The sequence below is a fragment of the Xenopus tropicalis genome, chromosome 4 (assembly GCF_000004195.4).
Source record: "Xenopus tropicalis strain Nigerian chromosome 4, UCB_Xtro_10.0, whole genome shotgun sequence".
In the NCBI taxonomy this organism is placed as follows: Eukaryota; Metazoa; Chordata; class Amphibia; order Anura; family Pipidae; genus Xenopus; species Xenopus tropicalis.
The window spans coordinates 42,886,176-42,905,509 of NC_030680.2; the positions used below are offsets into that span (position 1 = coordinate 42,886,176).

General features: G+C 38.3%; 1 protein-coding gene across 1 annotated transcript in view; it reads left to right on the top strand.

The window, feature by feature from the left end:
* Nucleotides 1–19,334, top strand: part of slc6a2 (solute carrier family 6 member 2) — a 127,401-nt gene that overhangs the window by 15,642 nt on the left and 92,425 nt on the right. Inside the window, exon 3 of the mRNA XM_018093473.2 lies at nt 11,633–11,764. Within this exon, the coding sequence (XP_017948962.2) occupies nt 11,633–11,764 (132 nt within the window). The remainder of the gene's footprint in view (nt 1–11,632; nt 11,765–19,334) is intronic.

Genomic DNA, 19,334 nt, shown 5'->3' on the forward strand with positions numbered 1-19,334 from the left:
GCCCAGTGTAAACCAAAAGGCAATATACTGAAATAGAAGGAGGCTACCACCTTTCAAATACAACCAATGTAATTATACAATTCATAGTAACATATTAAGTTAAGTTAAAAAGTCACACATTCTCTAGCATCTTTTTAACTTCATCTGAGACTGCCTGCCTGCAAGTCTCACCCTATAGGGATTCAAGTTTACCTTCAGCTCAGGGTCTGTCTTTCTGTTTGAGGGTGGTACACTGAGATACTTTTGTGACCTTTGAAATGCATGGCATGCCCTGGTCAGTATGAATTTCCTTTGGGATACCCATACATTTAAACATTAAGGATAAATCATTTTCACAACTTTTTGATGTTGCACGTCTATAGGGAATTGCTTCTGGATATCAAGTGGCATAATTAAGAACAACAATGATACACTGGTGATCTCAAGTAAATTGGAATCAAAAGCAATTCTCTCAAAAAGTACCTAAATTATGGAAAAGGGTTCTAAAGGAAACTTAAAATGTGTCATTGGAACTGTTAATTGTGAAATTGGAAAGGAATCACAATATTGTTTCACTTTTTTGTGTACTCAGGGCCAAAAGATACTTTGTAACACAAGAGGGCTTACATACATCTTCAAGTGCCATTGGTGTCCCTGCAACAGGGACTTGCATCAAAATTTGCTCTTTGCACTCAGCCAGTCCTTCCTGTCTTCTATTCCGAATTTAGCACCTATTGAAACAGGGAACCCTGGAGCTACTGCCAACTCCAGACCAGGCGGTACTTTCAGGGTTCCCTCAGCACCCTGTGTCAATCACTGCAGTTGAGTTGCGGCAAAAGAATAGGGCACACACGCCATGCCAAACATCGGAAATGTTGCCTTATTTGGCTCAACTGTGCCTAATTTGTGACAAAGAACACAAGCAGTTGTATTTATTTAAACGAATCAGATGCAATTGCAATAGGCGCAGTGCAATTACGTCAAGAGACTTGCCTCTTTGCAACCACTAACGCTGTAATTCTGGGAAAGAAATGTGGGAAAAAAATTGTGCTTAAAAGTGCACTTTGCTCACTGCACTTGCAGGCGTATGGCCGCATATGCCCTACATTGTCTTGCAGTACCTCATTTACTCTGTACAAACTAGTCCCACATTAACCTGGGAGGTGGGCAAGTCAGGTAGATCCCATACAGGATCAGCATTGTCTCCTACTAACACCTCAAGGAGAAAGTTATCGTATTAACCTGAGGTCACCCCTACAGCATGTATCTGTTAACTAGACTCCAAAGATGTAGGACACATGGGGGAATAATGGAGGCACTGCTTCCCTCTTCGCCCTTGTACTTTTATCCACAGGTTCCAAAACAGTGGAAAATCATGTCTAGAGATAGCATTAATGATATGATAGGAAGTATACTGGAAAATTGCCCAGAACTGCATTCGTGCAGAATTGCACAGATGTATCTCACAAAGAAAATAATCAGTGTATGTGGTCAGAGTGTATGTGTTCAGCAAAAGGCAACAGCAGCATATAAATAAGCTGCATATAAAAGTCAGGTTAATCAGTGCAAACACAACTCTATCTCAGATTAGCACACCAATATGCATGCAACCATTCCCCCAGGGATGCAAAAACTTTTTACAGTCCTCCCTAACCTCCTGCTCAGCTTCCTGCTTGTTTGAAACAAACAGGGAACTTAAAGGAGATAATGTACATGAATATGGAGAATACTATAGAGGAAGCCCTACCGTCCAGGCCCCCTGTTCTCAGGGTCTGCAGTACGGTAGTTTCATCACTGCAACTAACTACAGGGCTGTGTCTTTATATCTGCTGACACTGTTATTTAGAATTGATATTTAAACATCAGGAAAAAGGGCCAACCAGAAAAAATGCCAGAGAGGGATTGACATCAGATTCAACCAGTCTTCCTTTAAATTCAGCCCAGCCCAGAATAGTCCCACTACCTGAATTAAATGGTCCAGACTGATAGAACAAGATGTGTTTGGTGGTGTATGTACATCTCACCATGGTATACATTATTTGGAAGGACAAACAACAGTTCTTATAAGGGATGTAACTAATAATTCACCAAATGTGAAGCGTGATGCACCAGGCCCAGACCCTAGGGGTGTGGAAAACCCATATACATCAACCAAAAAATGGGTAATAGACACTTAAAAAACAATGAAGGCCACCAAAAAAATATGTTAAAAATAAGAAAAAAACTTTATCTGAATAATATCTCTATTGTGCTCCAAGAGCACTTAATCATAGTCTAAACATTAATTGGAACACTAACTCCATCTTTTAATAATCTATTTTTTTTTTAGAAAATAAATAGTCTGACAGCCAGACTAATAATGAATTCAAATCTTACTCCAGCAAATACAATGTTGTAAGGTTGCTGCGCGGCTGGATCATAAATAACATTTTCTATTAATTTGGCAAGTAAATAAAATAAGGATTTTATAATATTTTATATAAGTACTGTATGGGGATGCAATATTTTAAATACACAATATTCTCTGGTTAAATTAAGTTTTTATATCAGCTTGAGATTTGGTTGACTTGGCCAAATCCAAATACTGCTGAAAAAGGCTTGTGTTTAGCCTGGATCATAACTTGGCCTCCTTAGACATTATGTTGCAGAAATGACTATGTAATGGAGTAACTAAGAAACTACATTTTAGACATGCAAACTTTGACAGTAAAGAGGCAACTTTGCAATATATTAACTGAGAAAGAGTTTCCAATAGAAAATGTTGTAAAGCAAAACCTTGATGGTTTGATTGAAGCGTTAGTGTTGAGGTTGATAAGAAAACATGCATTTAAGGCATTTAAGTTAGGTGGAACAGCTAAAACTTTTATTAGGTACACAGAGTAGAGGTGATGCTGTATTGCAAGTTGGATTCACATGTCTCCCTTTTCCCCCAGGAGCCAGTTGAAAGTGCAATGGATAGGTAACAAGATAACAGCTGTCCCTGACACCTTTCCTGAATGATTTAGTTGCCTGAACTGATAGGAACTCCCTGTTTCTATGCTACTGACCCTGTTCTGCTTGGGGGTAATAGCACATGCTTGTGGAGAAACCCTCCTGTATTTTAGCAAGTGGGGAAATGAGCAAAACTTCCAAGATTGCCTTCTATTTGTTTTAGGGTGATTGGAGTCAGTGAGAGTCTCTGACACTAAAACACATGAATCGTTAGCTGCCTGCAGGAAGCATTTCCCTAAGGGTGACAGCACATAGGGGGTTATGCCAATTGAAATACACTGGGATTGGGAATTGCCAAAAAGGATCCTGTTCTCAGCCTGAAGACTATAAGCCTGTTGATTTTGCTAAAGTATTTGATAAAGTACAACAGGTGGTTGATTAAATTAAGGAATATTGGTCTGGAATATAACATTTGTACTTGGATGGAAAACTGGCTAAAATATTGATTACAAAGATCAGTGGTAAACAGAACATTTTCTATTTGGACCAGTGTTGTTAGCCCTCTTTTGCTGAGATCAGCACATCAGAGCACCGCCCCTAATGACATAACCATGCCCACTCCTGCTGTCACCTGTAGTCTCCTGCCCCCTGCCCAACCTTCCCAAACAGAAAAGGTAGCAACCCAATCACAATCCATTTAGGAGGAAAGCAGTAGTTTTTTTTTACCACAGATTAAACTTTGTGCCCTCCGTAAATCAGTTTTAATTCTTTTTTACAGAATGATAATTCATGTTAAATGATGTAGCATAAGAGGAAAACTAAATATAAGCAGTTAAATAGAACCATATGGGAAGACTGGAAATGAAAATGTATAAGTTCCTAAGATATAAGCTTATAAAGTAGAGAAAGTTCACTATAATTCACTTGTATTTTGTTTATTTGTTTTCCTAAAATCCTTTTAATATCAGTGTGAAATAACTTCACAAGAACAAAATTAATACTTCTATGATTAAGGGCAAATCAATTGCTCCTACACTGAAAGCCTTGTAGGCATTAAGTTAACTTGATCAAGCAATTAGACATTAGTGCTCCGATACACTGTAGTTCACATCTGTGTCTAACCAGAATGTGATTTATTCCATGTCTTCAAGCAAAAAACCTGTTAATTGATTTAGCCAAAGTTATTCTGTAAAATTGTTCCTATAAAAGACATCAATACTGTTTAAAGTCCACTTAACTTGGTGCACGCAAACTAAAAATAAAATTAGCAATTTAATGTGGAAATTGTCCTTGTTTCTTTTAATTTGTGCAGCACAGAAGCCAGTTATAAATGAGTGTTTTGTTGTTGTTGTTTTATTTCCTATTTCACTTACAAGGGCCATATCTATCAAAGGGTTTAGGCAGTGTTATGCATTGTTCCCAAAAGAACAAATTCTTGCCATGAGAATTGAATTAATGTACATAGTAAACATGCATGATTTACACTTTGCTTGAACTCCCATTCACCCCTTTTCCCGCCAGCAATCTAGGGGTTTAGTTGCACTTAAGGAAAGACATATTTCTTGGTAATGCATTTTTCCCCATAGCGTAAACCTTAACATGGGAAATGTAGGTACTACATTGTTGGCAGTATGCCACTACTGCTGATGCAATATTTCAAAGTTGGAAGTAAAAAGTTTTAATGCTATTACTATTTTCAGAAAGAGCTCCACATGTTTTTGATATAAACCAAAGAAACCTTTATTGCAGTATTTTTTCACAGTCTAAAATACCAGGTTCAGCCATTGCCCACAGCTGTCACACAGCTCCACAGAGTCAAACTTCTCCTTCTCTCCTTTTTACTTACACAGCACACCACCCACGCAGCATAACTTACACTTTATTAAAATGGAGTCCAAAATTACACAGCAAGGGACCTCATAACGTCTAGAACAGGATCCCAACTCTGCTGCATGCAAAACACTTTGCATACAACAACCTACCCACTCTAGTTGCTCTCAATGTCTCAGGACCTATCCTAAACCTCTGGAGTTTCCTAACTGGTAGTGTCAGTCACTGCTCCACTACTCGCTTTTCAGGACCACGGCTGCTTTTGCTAATTAACCTCACTGTCTTTTAGGCGAACAAGACTAAAGGTGTCCATACATGTTCAGATTTTAGTCTTCTACTGACAAACATTTGGATGCAGATTGTACGGTTAAATGCATTTACATGAAATTGTAGGATAAAGGCAAGATAAATAAAAATAGTGACACTTTATGTAATATACTGTAAGTATATCCACTCACAGTCTCAAATAAGTGCAACTAAAAACAGACAGAATATTTGGTGAGGTGAGTGAGTGAGTGTACTCAGCCAGTCTGTATCTGTTTATCAATAGTGAGTAAAAGTCCTTACAAAAATACAGTTCAGAGTTCACACACTTGTATACCAAATATAGATTTGGATATGGAAATTCCCACTTATGGTCTCAATGTAATTCTTTAAAAAAAGGAAACCAATTATGGTGCATTAAACACATGCAGGTTTTATACCCCTGCTTGTGACTACTCACAAGAGATCCATAAACTTCAGGCACCTAGTTGCAATGCAGGCTGTTCTCCTCCTTTGTAGAGATGTAGTGAACTGTTCGCCGGCGAGCTAATTCGCACGAACATCGGGTTTTCGCAAGTTTACAAGTTCGTGAACTTTTCGCGCATGTTTGCAATTTGGGTTCGCCTTAGGGTGCCACACATGGCGTTTTTCCGCTGCGTTTTTTCTCGACCTAAAAACGCCGCACAAGCCACACATGGCGTTTTTCAGTCTAGTACTGGTGACGTAAGCAAATCCCGTTTCCATGGTGCTAATAGTGCGAAATAGCAAAAAACGCAGCGTATTTCCGCTTGGTCTGCCAGCTGCCTTTGCGTATACATAGGAATAGCTTGCGTTTTTACGCAACGCTGTGTCAACAACGTATTTTTCCGAGAAATTTTTGCCCTTGATCCCCCTCCTGCATGCCACTGTCCAGGTCGTGGCACCCTTTAAACAACTTTAAAATCAGTTTTCTGGCCAGAAATGGCTTCTCTAGGTTTTAAAGTTCGCCTTCCCATTGAAGTCTATGGGGTTCGCAAAGTTTTCGAAAGCTTTTTTTTGAGGTTCGCTACATCCCTACTCCTTTGTCTCTCCCTGCAACATTTCTCTGTAAAGGCAGTCTGGCTTCCAGGTGGTTGCATGGTCTCTCTATGGATGCTTATTCCAAATAAACAAATAAAAATGTATCTTACCTACACTTTGGTAAGTGGGCTAACGTGCTTTTCATGTACTTTTCATGTAACTATTGCTCTCTACTATCTTCTAGTGGACAATATATAGAGGAGAGTCCACACATTATTATAGCACAGTTTAACTCCCTACTCCCATCTAGAACTTTAGAAAAAATAAATAAAATGGAATGGATTAGATAGATAACATGGTCCATCTTCGCCCCCCCCCCCCCCCCCCCCCCGCCCGCCCCAGGCAAACATACAGTCTGTCCTACTAAATGATTTATAGAAAATCCTTTCCCATGGGCCCATAAACTGATTGGCATAGCTAGGAGCAACTTTACTTCCCATAGTTGTGCCTTGTGTCTGGAAAACAAATTCCTTGTTCACCCAATAATAATTATGGCCTAATATAAATTCTAACCCATCCAAAGCAAATTGCTTCTGGTCCTGTGTGATATATTTCCATCCTCACTTGGATGAAATAATGAGGTTACCACTCCAAACCCGAGTGGGTTTATTAAGGACTTATGTTCTTAGGTAAACAATAGAGTACCAGGATCCTTGGGTATTTTATCTTAATATAATCCCTTTCATTTTTATTCAAAACTCCATTTGCAAATGCTTGATCAACCAAATTATATAGTTTGGACATAATATCCTCAGTGGGATCCTTAGTTAATTTTTTATATGTATATGTATCTTATAAATTTCATTCATATAGGTGGACCTGCCACTATCCTACCCCTTCAAATTTAAAGTTTTTTCCAACTCCATTTTTTCAGCATCTTTTAGTACAAGATCACACACATGTACACATATGGTTACTCATCATGTGTCCAGGATTGAAAACAGACTTATTCCTTAGACCAGTGTGCTTATTCTGACTATCCAGTTGCTGCGTCTTCATTTCAGTTGACCCATTAAATATTTTTTTTTGCACATATACTTGTGAACATCAATGTAGGTGTTAACATTAACTTGTTAATGTGGTTTGTAGGTGCAAACATGAGTCCTTTTCCTAAAGTTTTAGTCTCAGCCTCAGTTAACTAATATGAGCTGGGCTTAAATATAGAAATCCCTTCTACAGCCTCTCTCTTTTAACCTGCCTCCCTCCTCTTTTCCCTCTTTCTCTATTTCTGTATACCTTTTTCTTTTTATTATTGGTGTAATTGGATAAGGGTACCACGTGTCTTTTATATCTGGGTCATTGATGTCCTTTCGCAGAAAAAAACTGTAACTATACCCTTTGCCAAGACTTAGATTTAAAACCTGTAGGGGAGTAAATCTATTGTTAGCTTGGTCCCATACTGTGATTCTATGTGAACCCTTATGGTCCAGTTTGGGTCTACCTGGCTGTATATTCCCTCTCCAACTACCTCTCCAATCCTTGCTCATTCCTGAATTTCTTGGTAAGGAATATTTCTTAGCACTGTGCAACCTTTCTTAATGCTATCTTTTTCTTCTCTTGTTTACAAGAGGAGAGAAAGATGGCAAATCGGAGGATGTTCTGAACTTGAAATAGTTGGCAGAGACCAATCGTACAACCATGACTTCCTTGGAATGCATTGTAGGTCCCCCACAGATGTAGTCAGATACACAATACATTCCCAGATTTTATTGTTATACGACCAACATTTTCTAACTTGTCTGAGATTATTAGGTAATAAGGTAATTAATATAACATTTGTACAAGGTAATAATCACAATTATAAGGTAATGATAAGGTCATTTTTGTCTCCTTTAAAATCTATTTTTTCTCAAGTGGCCCTGCTCTGCAGTAGAATCCTTCACTTATCCTAAGGTATTATTTAATCAGCTAATTATACAAACCTTTTAAAAAGTAAAAGAAGCTAATCCTATCCCTTTTTTAATTAGTCAAATACCCAGTTGCCTAGTATTCTAGCTGTTTGTTTACTAAGCAATGATAAGCCATACATTTAGAGGGCGATTTTTTTCTCAATTCTAGTTTTTTGTCGGGCAGGTTTGGGGAGGCTAAGCCTATAAAAGCATTTTATATTGCCCAAGCCCCTATCAAAAACCCACAAGACTTTTCTACTCCTTTTCCCCAGGTTCTCACTCTCAAAGGCCCCAGTTTTAGGCCTTTCTACTAGGTTCCTTGGCTTCCTTTTAGGTCCCTCCACACACAGGGACCAAACAGCTTTGTGTCTCTCCTGACACTTAAGAAGCACTGTATCCTTTAGACAGCCAAGGAAGAGCCCATAGATGTGGGTGCATACCCCTTTTACATAGTAACATAGTAAGTTAGGTTGAAAAAAGACGTATGCCCATCACATTCAACCATAATGCCTATATATAACCTGCCTAATTTCTAGTTGATCCAGAGGAAGGCAAAAAAAACCCATCTGAGCCTCTCTAATTTGTCGCAGAGGGGAAAAAATTCCTTCCTGACTCCAAGATGGAGATCGGACCAGTTCCTGGATCAACTTGTACTAAGAGCTATCTCCTATAACCCTGTATTCCCTCACTTGCTAAAAAGCCATCCAGCCCCTTCTTAAAGCTATATAATGTATCAGCCAGTACGATTCGAGGAGGGAATTCCACAACTTCACAGCTCTCACAGTAAAAAATCCTTTCCGAATATTTAAATGAAACCTCCCTTCTTCTAAACTGAGTGGGTGTCCTCGTGTCCGTTGGAAGGACCTACTGTTATATAAAGCATTAGAGAGGCTATTATATGATCCCTTTATATATTTATACATAGTTATCATGTCACCTCTTGAGCGCCTCCTCTCCAGTGTAAACAGACCCAACTTGGCCAGTCTTTCTTCATAACTGAGACTTTCCATACCCTTTACCAGCTTAGTTGCCCTTCTCTGGACCCTCTCTAATTCAATAATGTCCCGTTTGAGCACTGGAGACCAAAACTAAACAGCATATTCCAGATGGGGCCTTACCAGCGCCCAGACCCTCCTCCCGTGAATCTATACCCCTTTTAATACAGCTCAAAACCTTGTTTGCCCTTGCAGCTTCTGCCTGGCATTGCCTGCTACAGCCAAGTTTATTATCTACAAGGACTCCAAGGTCCTTCTCCATTATGGATTTGCCTAGTGCAGTCCTATTAAGGGTATAAGTGGCTGCATATTTTTACATCCCAGGTGCATGACCTTACATTTATCCACATTAAATCTCACCAGATTGCCAATTGGTCAAGATCCTGCTGCAAGGATGCCACATCCTGGATAGAAATGACTGGTCTGCAGAGTTTTGTGTTATCTGCAAACACTGATACATTACTCATAATACCCTCCCCTAAGTCATTTATGAACAAGTTGAACAAAAGTGGACCCAGTCCAGAACCCTGAGGGACCCCACTGAGAACCTTACTCCAAGCAGAGAATGTACCATTAACTACCACTCTCTGTACCCGATCCTGTAGCCAGTTTCCTATCTATGTGCAAACAACTTCACTAAGACCAACAGACCTTAGTTTAGAAAGCAGTCGTTTGTGGGGAACGGTATCAAATGCTTTGGCAAAATCCAAATAGATTATATCTACTGCATCCCTACTGTCCAGCTTCTTACTTACCTCATCATAAAAAGCAATTAAATTGGTCTGACATGACCTGTCCTTCATAAAGCCATGCTGATTACTGCTCATAATGCCATTCTCCAGTACATAATTTTGTATGTGATCCCTGTAACAAGCCTTCAAATAACTTGCCCACCACGGATGTCAAACTTACAGGCCTATAAATGCCTATAATCTTACTCCCTTTTTAAATATAGGAATGACATTAGTCTTCTTCCAATCCCAAAGTACCATACCTGATGAAAGCGAGTCTGAGACTATCAGAAACAAAGGCCACTGTAAATCTGACCCTAGCTCTCTCAGTACCCGAGGGTGTATTCCACCTGGCCCTGGTGCCTTGTTCACATTTATCTTGTGTAACCCTTTAAGCACCATATCCTGTGTCAATCACTGCGTAGTTGGAGCTAAGACAACAGTGCAGCTATTGGTTGGGACTTAGCACTCTGGCTCCTCTACTGTATACACAGAAGAAAAGAACTGGTTAAGCACATCTGCCTTTTCTGTATCCGCTGTAACCAAATTGTTACTATAACTCAATGGGGCCACACCCTCAACCTGTATCTTTTTACTATTAATATACTTTTGGGGTTAGTTTTGGCCTCTGCCGCAATGTGCTCCTCATTTTCTATCTTTGCCTTCCGGATTGCTGTTTTACAACACTTGCTAGTGTTTATATTCATTAAACGCAGCTACTGTCCTTTTTTTCCCTATTAACTTCTTTACCTCAGAGTTAAGCCACATAGGGTGTGCAGTAGCAGCTCTGCTCTCAGCTGCCACCTAATTACCTAGTAGGGAAAATCCCTTTTCTCCTAGGCCTCCCTCAGCAGCCCATGTAAAGCACCATAGAGGTACAATTATCTGTACATTATAAAGACTATACTATTAAAATTGGTATAAAAAAGGAATAATGGTTTCAACCTGGCAATTACAGGCTGCTAAGTTTAACATGTGCAGAATACAAGATATGCAAATATTTGCATATCATGCTTTAAAAGGAAAAAGCGAACTTCCGCAGTCCGGCGGATTTCGTGGATTTTTCACGAAGCATGTTTGTCACACGATTTTTTGTTGCCCACGTCCATTTTGACGTGACCGCGCCTTTTTTAGACGTGCCCATTTTGAGGCAACCGCAATTTTTCCGACGTGCGACAAACTTTTTAGCAGTGAATTTTAGCAGAAGTTTTGCAAAACAATTTGCCAATGGCGGACTGTGGAAATTTGCTGCAAACAAATGCGCTTATCACTAACAATGATCCATATAAAGATGTAGGAATTGCACAGGTTCCCCCACAGATTCACTCATCACTAATCTTTGTTGCTTCGTGTCATAATGGAAACTTACTCAGTCTGCTCTGCTTCCTAGTTCACGGAGGAACCACCACACTCAATGGCATTATAAATTCAATTTGTAGTTCAGATCAACACCCTTTAGTGTTTTCCTGATCCAAACTACTACAGTATATTATTTAAGGAACCTGCAATCAAGTTTCTACTTTGAGGGCCAAACTTTTCTCAAGGCAATGTAAGTCCAACTTTATGGGCTGGCCCTTAATAATGAAAACTCATACTGTTTGGAGTGTAAACGCTACTAGTATTTACAGTGCTGCAGACTAATATAGTAACATATTAGTTAAAGTTCAAAAGAGACGCATGGCCAAGTTTATCTTTCTTGTCTAAAACTGCTAGCTGATCCAGAGGAAAGCAAAAAAATCTGAAGCTATCTAAACCACTTCTGGAGATGTCATTTTTATTATTCTTTTTACATTTAATGAATGATTATCAATAATAATTATATACAAGTCATAATACAAACTTCCAGTTCCAAAGATATTTATGCTTCTTTTTCTTTCACATAAATGTATTATTACTGTTAAAATAAATACTTAATACATTTTTCAAGTGGACTCATTAGGAATTGTTTTTCCAGGTGCATTTCTAATCCCATACACATTGTTCCTTATAATTGCTGGAATGCCTCTTTTCTACATGGAATTAGCTCTTGGACAATACAACAGAGAAGGTGCAGCCACGGTATGGAAAATATGCCCCCTTTTCAAAGGTAAGTGGTATTTATTTGTTCTGTTTTCTTTCAGAATGCAGCAGAAAATCCCTTTGGTTAGATTAAGGGATCTTTCAAATTTAGAAATAATTAGCATGGTTGTTATATAAAAATGTGCTCATATGTATTAGCATTGTATCAGCAGTTCAGTCTAAAAAGCAGAGTTTCCAACAAACAGTTCTTTTGCTCCCAAGCAATCTATTTCATTCAGTATACAAATACACATAAAATAATATTTATCTGTACTATATGTTAATATGTAAAAATGCCTCAGTTAACTGCTAAAAAAAACAGTGGCATATCCTAACTTTTCTACAATGTATATAACTAAAGGTGGCTATACACAGGCTGATTCTAGCTGCGAATATCAGTCACTTAGACCGATTCAGCAGCTTATCGGCCTATGTATGGGCATTAATGACGGGGCTGCCTGACCGACATCTGGCCTCAAATAGGCCAGATCTCGATTGGCAGGTTTGATTTTTAGTCGGATCGAGGACCACATCGGCTCATTGATGCGGTCCCCGAACTGATGGACACCTATACCCATCGTCCTAATTTGAATTAGCCCGATATGACCACCCATAGGTGGGGATATTGGGAGAAGAGCCACTTGCTTGGAGGCATCACCAAGCGAGCGGATCTTAGCATGTTAAAGTGTGAAACTTAATTTATTCCTTTCTATTTTGATAGAAATCATCATCATTTTGACATTGATATTGTATTAACAATTTTAATATGCCCTGCATGTTGTTTAAGGGTAAGATTTTCAGGTCTGATAGTTGTACAGATCTTGGCACATTGTTTTCACTGCTAACAATTTCCCAGAAATGCAGACACTAACTGCCAAGCAATTTTAAGTTTCTTCTTCATAAACATTTATGAAATAAGAGAAATGTAATATTCTCTTTTTTCCATCCTAAATAAGCCAAGTGGCAATGTCTCTTGAGATACAGTAAACATTTTTTGTGAAATATAAAAAACATAAAAACTATAAAAAAAAATATATATATATATATACTGTATATACATATTTTGTTTATTTTTGTTAAACAAACTATGGCCCAGAGAGTTTCAGTGAGAAAAAGTTATTTCCTGTTTTTTACGTGATCAGGAATCAGATAAGAATTGATACCCCCAGTGGTTCCAGCAAGTCTGCTTCCATGAAAACAATAGGTAGTCAGCAGGGGCAGATAATCCAAGTATCCCATCTCCATACATCTGCATAATAACAATAGGGACTTGCTGAAAGGATGGGCCAACAGGGGCATAAAAAGAGCCTCAAAGAGAGACCTCTGGCAGTCTTCAGAGAGAGGGAAGAAGTACACATTGTAGCTACCACTTCACTAGCATTCGGCCATTATTCACTTTTTGCAGTTTTATTTGGACTGTGTATAGACTTTTGTGGGACTTCAGAACTGCCTTTTTGTTATCCATAGAAGGATTTATCTTTGGATTCTACAAAATAATTGGATAAACTGCCACATGGTTTTACTTCAATGTTTTGCCATGCTTCTATTACGTCACTGGCATGACAATGACATTTAGTTCGAGAAGAAAAATCCTTTTTCCTACTTCAGTTCCAGTTTTTTCTCCATAGTCTTAATAGAGTTTTCACGTGATAAACCTTTTTCTTGCTGAACTGAATCTAGCACTAACAGACAAATAAGTTTTTAAAAGGTGCAGTGATATAATGATATACCAAATGTATCCTTAACTTCCCCCCAGTTCATGAAATGGCCTAAAACTAAAAGAGCGTCTGTAGACTTTTACACCAAAATGAAATGGATAAGCACACCTCTGGTTGACCAGGGTTGGACTGGGCTGTCAGGGCACCAGGAAAAAACCCAATTGGCCCAGGCCCTTGTGGGCCCGCCAACCCAGACCCAATCCCCTTGGCACTCTGTCTGATCTTTTTCCCCCAACATGCCGAAGATAAGTAAAAAGTTACAAGCGCTCAGGGGAGGGGATTAGGCATGCAGTGGGAGGGAGCCTCTGGGATGGTAGCCCTGGTGAACTTTGCAGAGGCCAGACCCACCCTGTGGTTGACTGTGGAATAACATTTATAAGTTAGCTATTTTAAAGCATGCCCCCAGGTTTGTTTTAATTTTTTATACTAATACCAACAGATCTTAGTTTAAAAAGCAAGCGTTTATGTGACACAAAAGCTTTGGCAAGTTCTACTGTATCATAAAAAGCTATTTACTTTGCTTGACATGATCTATCCCTTGTAAGTCATGCTAATTATCACTTATACTGCAATTCTCCAGAACATAATCTTGAATGTCATCCCTTAATGTCAAATAACATAAATATAGGCCATCATAGACATCAAATTTACAGGCCTATAATTGCCAGGTCTTTTTTTTTTTTTTTTTAAATACTGGAATTTCATTAGCTTTCCTTCAATCAATTAGCACCATACCAAATGAAAAGGAGTCAGAAAAAATGAGAAGAAACAGCCTGGCTAAAACTTAGCTAAGATATCTATGCACTGAAGGGTGAGGGACAGATTATGTCACACAAATTGAATTGCTTTTTATCATGAAATTGGATGGAGGGGTTGCAGTAGCTGTGATCTACCAAAGCTTTTGATAATATGAAACATAAATGCTTACTTATAAAAGGGGAACTCCACCCAAAAAAACTTTTTAAAAAGTAAACATAATTTCAATCAACTTTACAATATACATCGATCAAAAAATATTCAGGCTTTTCATTATTTTTATTTTAATAATATGGTTTTAAACAGTTACCTATGCCTAGCCCCCTGTTGTTACAATTTGTAACAATGTTTTAGTTCATCCTCCCTGCCAGGATTTCAAATGATGCAGAAAGAGAAGTTTTGCAGCTTGATTTCAGCATATCAAAATTAGATTTATTGTCACTTTTTAAAGGAACAGATTACAGTGATAGGTATATTAGGGGTTTATGTGTTCTTTAACAAATTTTGGGTTGGAAGCCAAAGTTCCCCTTTAAATTAGAGTTGTATGTCCATGGATAATAAATTGGACCCTGTACAGAGGGTGGTTGTGAATAGCAGTTTCTCTGCTTAAATTAGTGTTCTCAATGGGATGCCACAGGGTTCTGCATTGGACCCTCTTTTTAATTAGTTTTTTTCATTAATGACACTGAGGAGGGCATTAAGAGTAGAGTAATTATGCAAGCCAATTAAGTCCATCAAGAGAGTGCAATATACAAGGGAATCATAAAATAAACTAATTAATGCTTTATTCAACGGTACCTATCAAGAATAAGTTGGATGCCCTTTTGAAAATAGAAAAAATACAGGGTCTGATTACTTTCTGAGGGGTTTCACCCCTGAGGCAAATTGTGTGTATTTCACAGATGAATTCAGACTAAAAAACACTAATAGGAGCATATATACTGTATTAACACTGGAGACAAACATCACCAGTGATGTTGCCCATAGCAACTAATCAGATATTTGCTTTTGTTTTCTATATTGTAGGTATCCATTCAAATCTAATTGCTGATTGGTTGCTATGGGCCCTGTCTCCAGTGTAAATAAATACTCCCCAAAATGTTTCAACTGCCATTGTGTATTGCCCTAGTTTTAGGGTGTTTTTTGGCTGTGTATTACAGCTAAAATTTTGGGGCTGTACACTAAGGGGCAGATTTATTATGCTCTGTAAAAAAATGGCAACAAAATTTGCTAGGCTTTGCCGTGTAAAAACATAATAAAACTAGCACATTTTTTTACGTTTTTTCTTCTACCAGAACATACGTAAAATAATGACGTAAAATCTGGCATTCGGACGGTGAACTTCTCCATTTATTTTACACAGCTTTTTTACACCGTTTATTTGGCAAATTTCATTTTACATAGCGTACTAAATAGGCCCCTAAATGCACATTATGCCAATGAAATGCTAATGTGAAATATCCCAAGAAAGCACTCTATATTTTGAAAAAGCACAAATTTAGCTATTAGACATGCCATACGTGTTTTCCCACCATACAGAATCCTGGATGCAATTCTTTGTAAGTTTCCTAAAAATGAAGAAAAAAAAGATTTCTCACCAACATCCCTATTTATCAAGTATAATACATGCTAAATTAACAACTTCTGTGTATAACTATACCCACTATTTATGGGTGTTGTCAGGGAGAAGGTACAGTAAGATTGAGCATAAAGCACTGTGTTATTACAGAGAAAAAAATCATCCTTAAAAAACAATTTGAAAAAAAAGTGTCTGTGGGTGATGGCTACTCCTTAATTTGGAGCTTTCTGGATAACGGGTTTCTAGATAACAGATCCCATACCTGTACAGTCTTTCTGTCTAACATGAAGTACGACAAGTAGGCCTACTGCCTGTCAAACCTTGCAAAAAAAAAATCCAACCATGTTCTATTTCAGCCTTTCATTTAGCTCACACAGACAGCTCTCCTGTGCCTTCCCTAAGACTGTAGCTCTCCTCACTGTGCCTTATGCTGCCTTTAAATAATTTACCTAATGAAAAAAATAAAACAGCCGGGCTGGACTACCAGTTCTGAAACAATCTGGGTTTTTTTTTTACTACTTTTACTCCAGCCACATAAAGAATATACAGTAGTTTCCCAATCAATAGGAATTAAAGAATTAAGTATTATTTAATGATATTTATATTGTGCTGACACATTTCCACAGTGTTTTACAAAGATTAATAACTGATCTTTACAGGAAAAAAGGCCCCATTTTTCCAGTTTCTTCAAAACACAGCATCCGCACAGCTCTTTAGGCAGACAGGGGAAGGGTTGGGAAGTGGTTGATGTGAAAAGCAAGGGGTACATAATAATGGCATCTGTGTTTTTTCTGCATTTTTTTCTCTGATTATGGATTATGGGGGGCTTAGCCATCTGAGATGCAAGGTCTGTCATCAAGCTAGTAGGGTGTGATGAATTTAAAAGTTCTTCTCCAGCTGATGTTTCAGGTTTTTACATTAACTGGCACATTAGAAGCTCATCCTTTGACATTTAATTTGATAAGTTATAGCCCTTTGGGTTTTTTGTGAGTACAGAGTTCAGCTTATTTTGAAAATTGACTTTTCATACAAATATTTTCTGCACAGGGTTACAGAATATGGGACTGACCCTGTTTAGACCCACAAACCTCAGGGGCGTGATAAAAGTTGTAAAAATCCTATTAACTGCCTCAGTTGCTTCACACTATAAGCAAGCTCTTATTTCCATCATCTTAGAGGAAGAACTGTCCAGAACCTCAGAGCAGCACAGGTATTAGACAAAGTATCTCTCTCTCCCTGTAAAGTTATTCTGCTTGCTGCTGGAACCTATCTGTCTGTGTCTTACGAGTGCTACAAATGCTTGTTTGTATTGTGTTGGTGCGCCTAAGACAGAGTTTGCAGTGTCCTTGGCTGAATCGTGAATATGATGGTCAATGCATGCATTCAGCAGCATTACTTTCACTGACTGTAGAAAAGTTAGTACTTATGCCAGTAGCTAGAGAGTGTTTAAACTTGATGAACTGCCAAAGCTGATCTATCTTTCTTTTTTTTCACTCTTTTTCTTTTAGTGCAAAACTGCACAAATAAAAAAAATCAATTAGGCAAGCTAAAATTGCATTGCCGCAAACAGGAGGAACAAAGTTGTTCATATATATAAAAAGTAACTCAAGTGTGTTTTATTTCATTCCTGGTCATTATAATAGCTTAGCTCTGTGGTTGTCATTTTACTTTCTCTTCTCAGGTTCTTACCTATGAATTGCAAATGTGGTGCTATTATTCAAACGTATCGTGTTCTAAACCTAAAATCTATAGGCCTGTCCTGAAGGGATAAGATATTGGAATACATTTCAAACGCAATACAGTGTTTGGACCAGCATGGTTTCATGCATACTAGATCCTGTCAGACAAATGTAACTGACTGCTATGTTGAGATGTGCAGAAACCTAGAAATGTGGTGGCACTGGATGTGATCTGCATTTATCTAGTTAAAGCATTTGATAAAATACAGATAAAGAACTGACTGATATATAGATTGCAAAGATGAGCAATAAATGTTACATTGAACCAGTGTTGTTAGAGTAGCATCTCAGATAGCTGTCATTGGTATTCTGCTTTATTTAAATTGGAGAACTGGGCAGCAAATTAGCAAAAGAAGTTCAATGCTAAAGACACAACCTTGAATTAGGTTAAATTTATATTACAGAAATTTATACACTAAATCAAAACATATTGGGGCCTGCCTAATTTAGAAGGATCTGGGGATTCTTGTGGTTAATAGACTGAACTCTTGGCAGTGTCATTCAGTATCTTTGAAAGCAAATAAAGTACTCTCTAAGTATGTAGTGCAGTTTTTGGTCCCAATCCTTAAAGGACACGTAAACCCTATATTTTCCTACAATGTATAGCAGTTGGGCAGGTCTCCTCAACCCAAATGGCATCATTTGTACTGCATATATCCCCTTTGTTTGCCAGCACCATCATTTTCATAAAACAAATAGCAGCTTTCACCCGGTGGCCATTTTTCCTCTGATACATCATCAGTTACATTTAAATCTGCAAACAGCATACACACACACAGACCCTTATTCAGCATACATTTCATCAAGAATACAGGCTCACACAGGCAGAACTGTCTTTGATAAAAGTTCTGCTTTGTTTGAGCACTGTAATGGTAAAGCTGAGCTCAGGAGAGGAGGTTAGGAGTTAAATTTCTATGTGAACCAGCAATGCCATCTCTGCATTGGCTGCTAGACTGGAGGGCGTGTTTAGTAATCTGAGCTGAGAAAAACTGACCATGTCCAGGAGCCAACAGCCAAAGCAAATTCCTGAGGGAGGGGGTTACAGGTGATGAAGGAAATCCAAGTGAATAAGGGGATACTGTAGCCTTACTGTTAACCTCTGGACAACCAGAGTGGCAGGTATTAAAAGAGTTCAAAGAGTCTGTTCACTGATTAAATTTTTGTGTGTGGGGTTTACATGTCCTTTAAAACATAATTTTAAAGGGCAGTGAAAGGGAAAACTGTTTTTTAGTTCATAATAATGGCCTATTTGAATAGTTGTCCTCACATGAAGAACATGGCTGTCCCTGACCCTAATGTCTGCAGAGATTACAAACAAGTAAACTTTTGACATGGAAATGCAGACTGGGCTGGCATGCAAATCTTGTATTCCCCCCCCCCCCCCATCACTACTCCATTGAGAAACATGAGTAGTGCTTAACAGTTTAATCTGGTGCATTTATAGAGTGCACTGAAGGCAAGTTGATTGACTGCTGTTCAAACATTTTACAAATGGAGCGGGTTAATATGAGGGAACATCGATTCTCACTTCCATGGAGATATAACTCCTTTACTGTTGCAGTTTATAGTGGTTTTTATACTTTCTCTGTTACTGTAGACTTTCCCATCTAGACATAGGCGGATTTTCAATAAGGCTAGGGGAGGCTAAGCCTCCCCAAACCTGCTCTGGCAACCTAAAAATGAAAAAAAATAAAAAATTACAAAAAAAACCTGGCTCCGTTTCTGCGCTGTCCTGCAAATCTTCTCCTGTCCCTGCAAGCTCCGGGTTCTGCTGTAATCAGCTGTGCTCTGATTGGATCTTTCTTC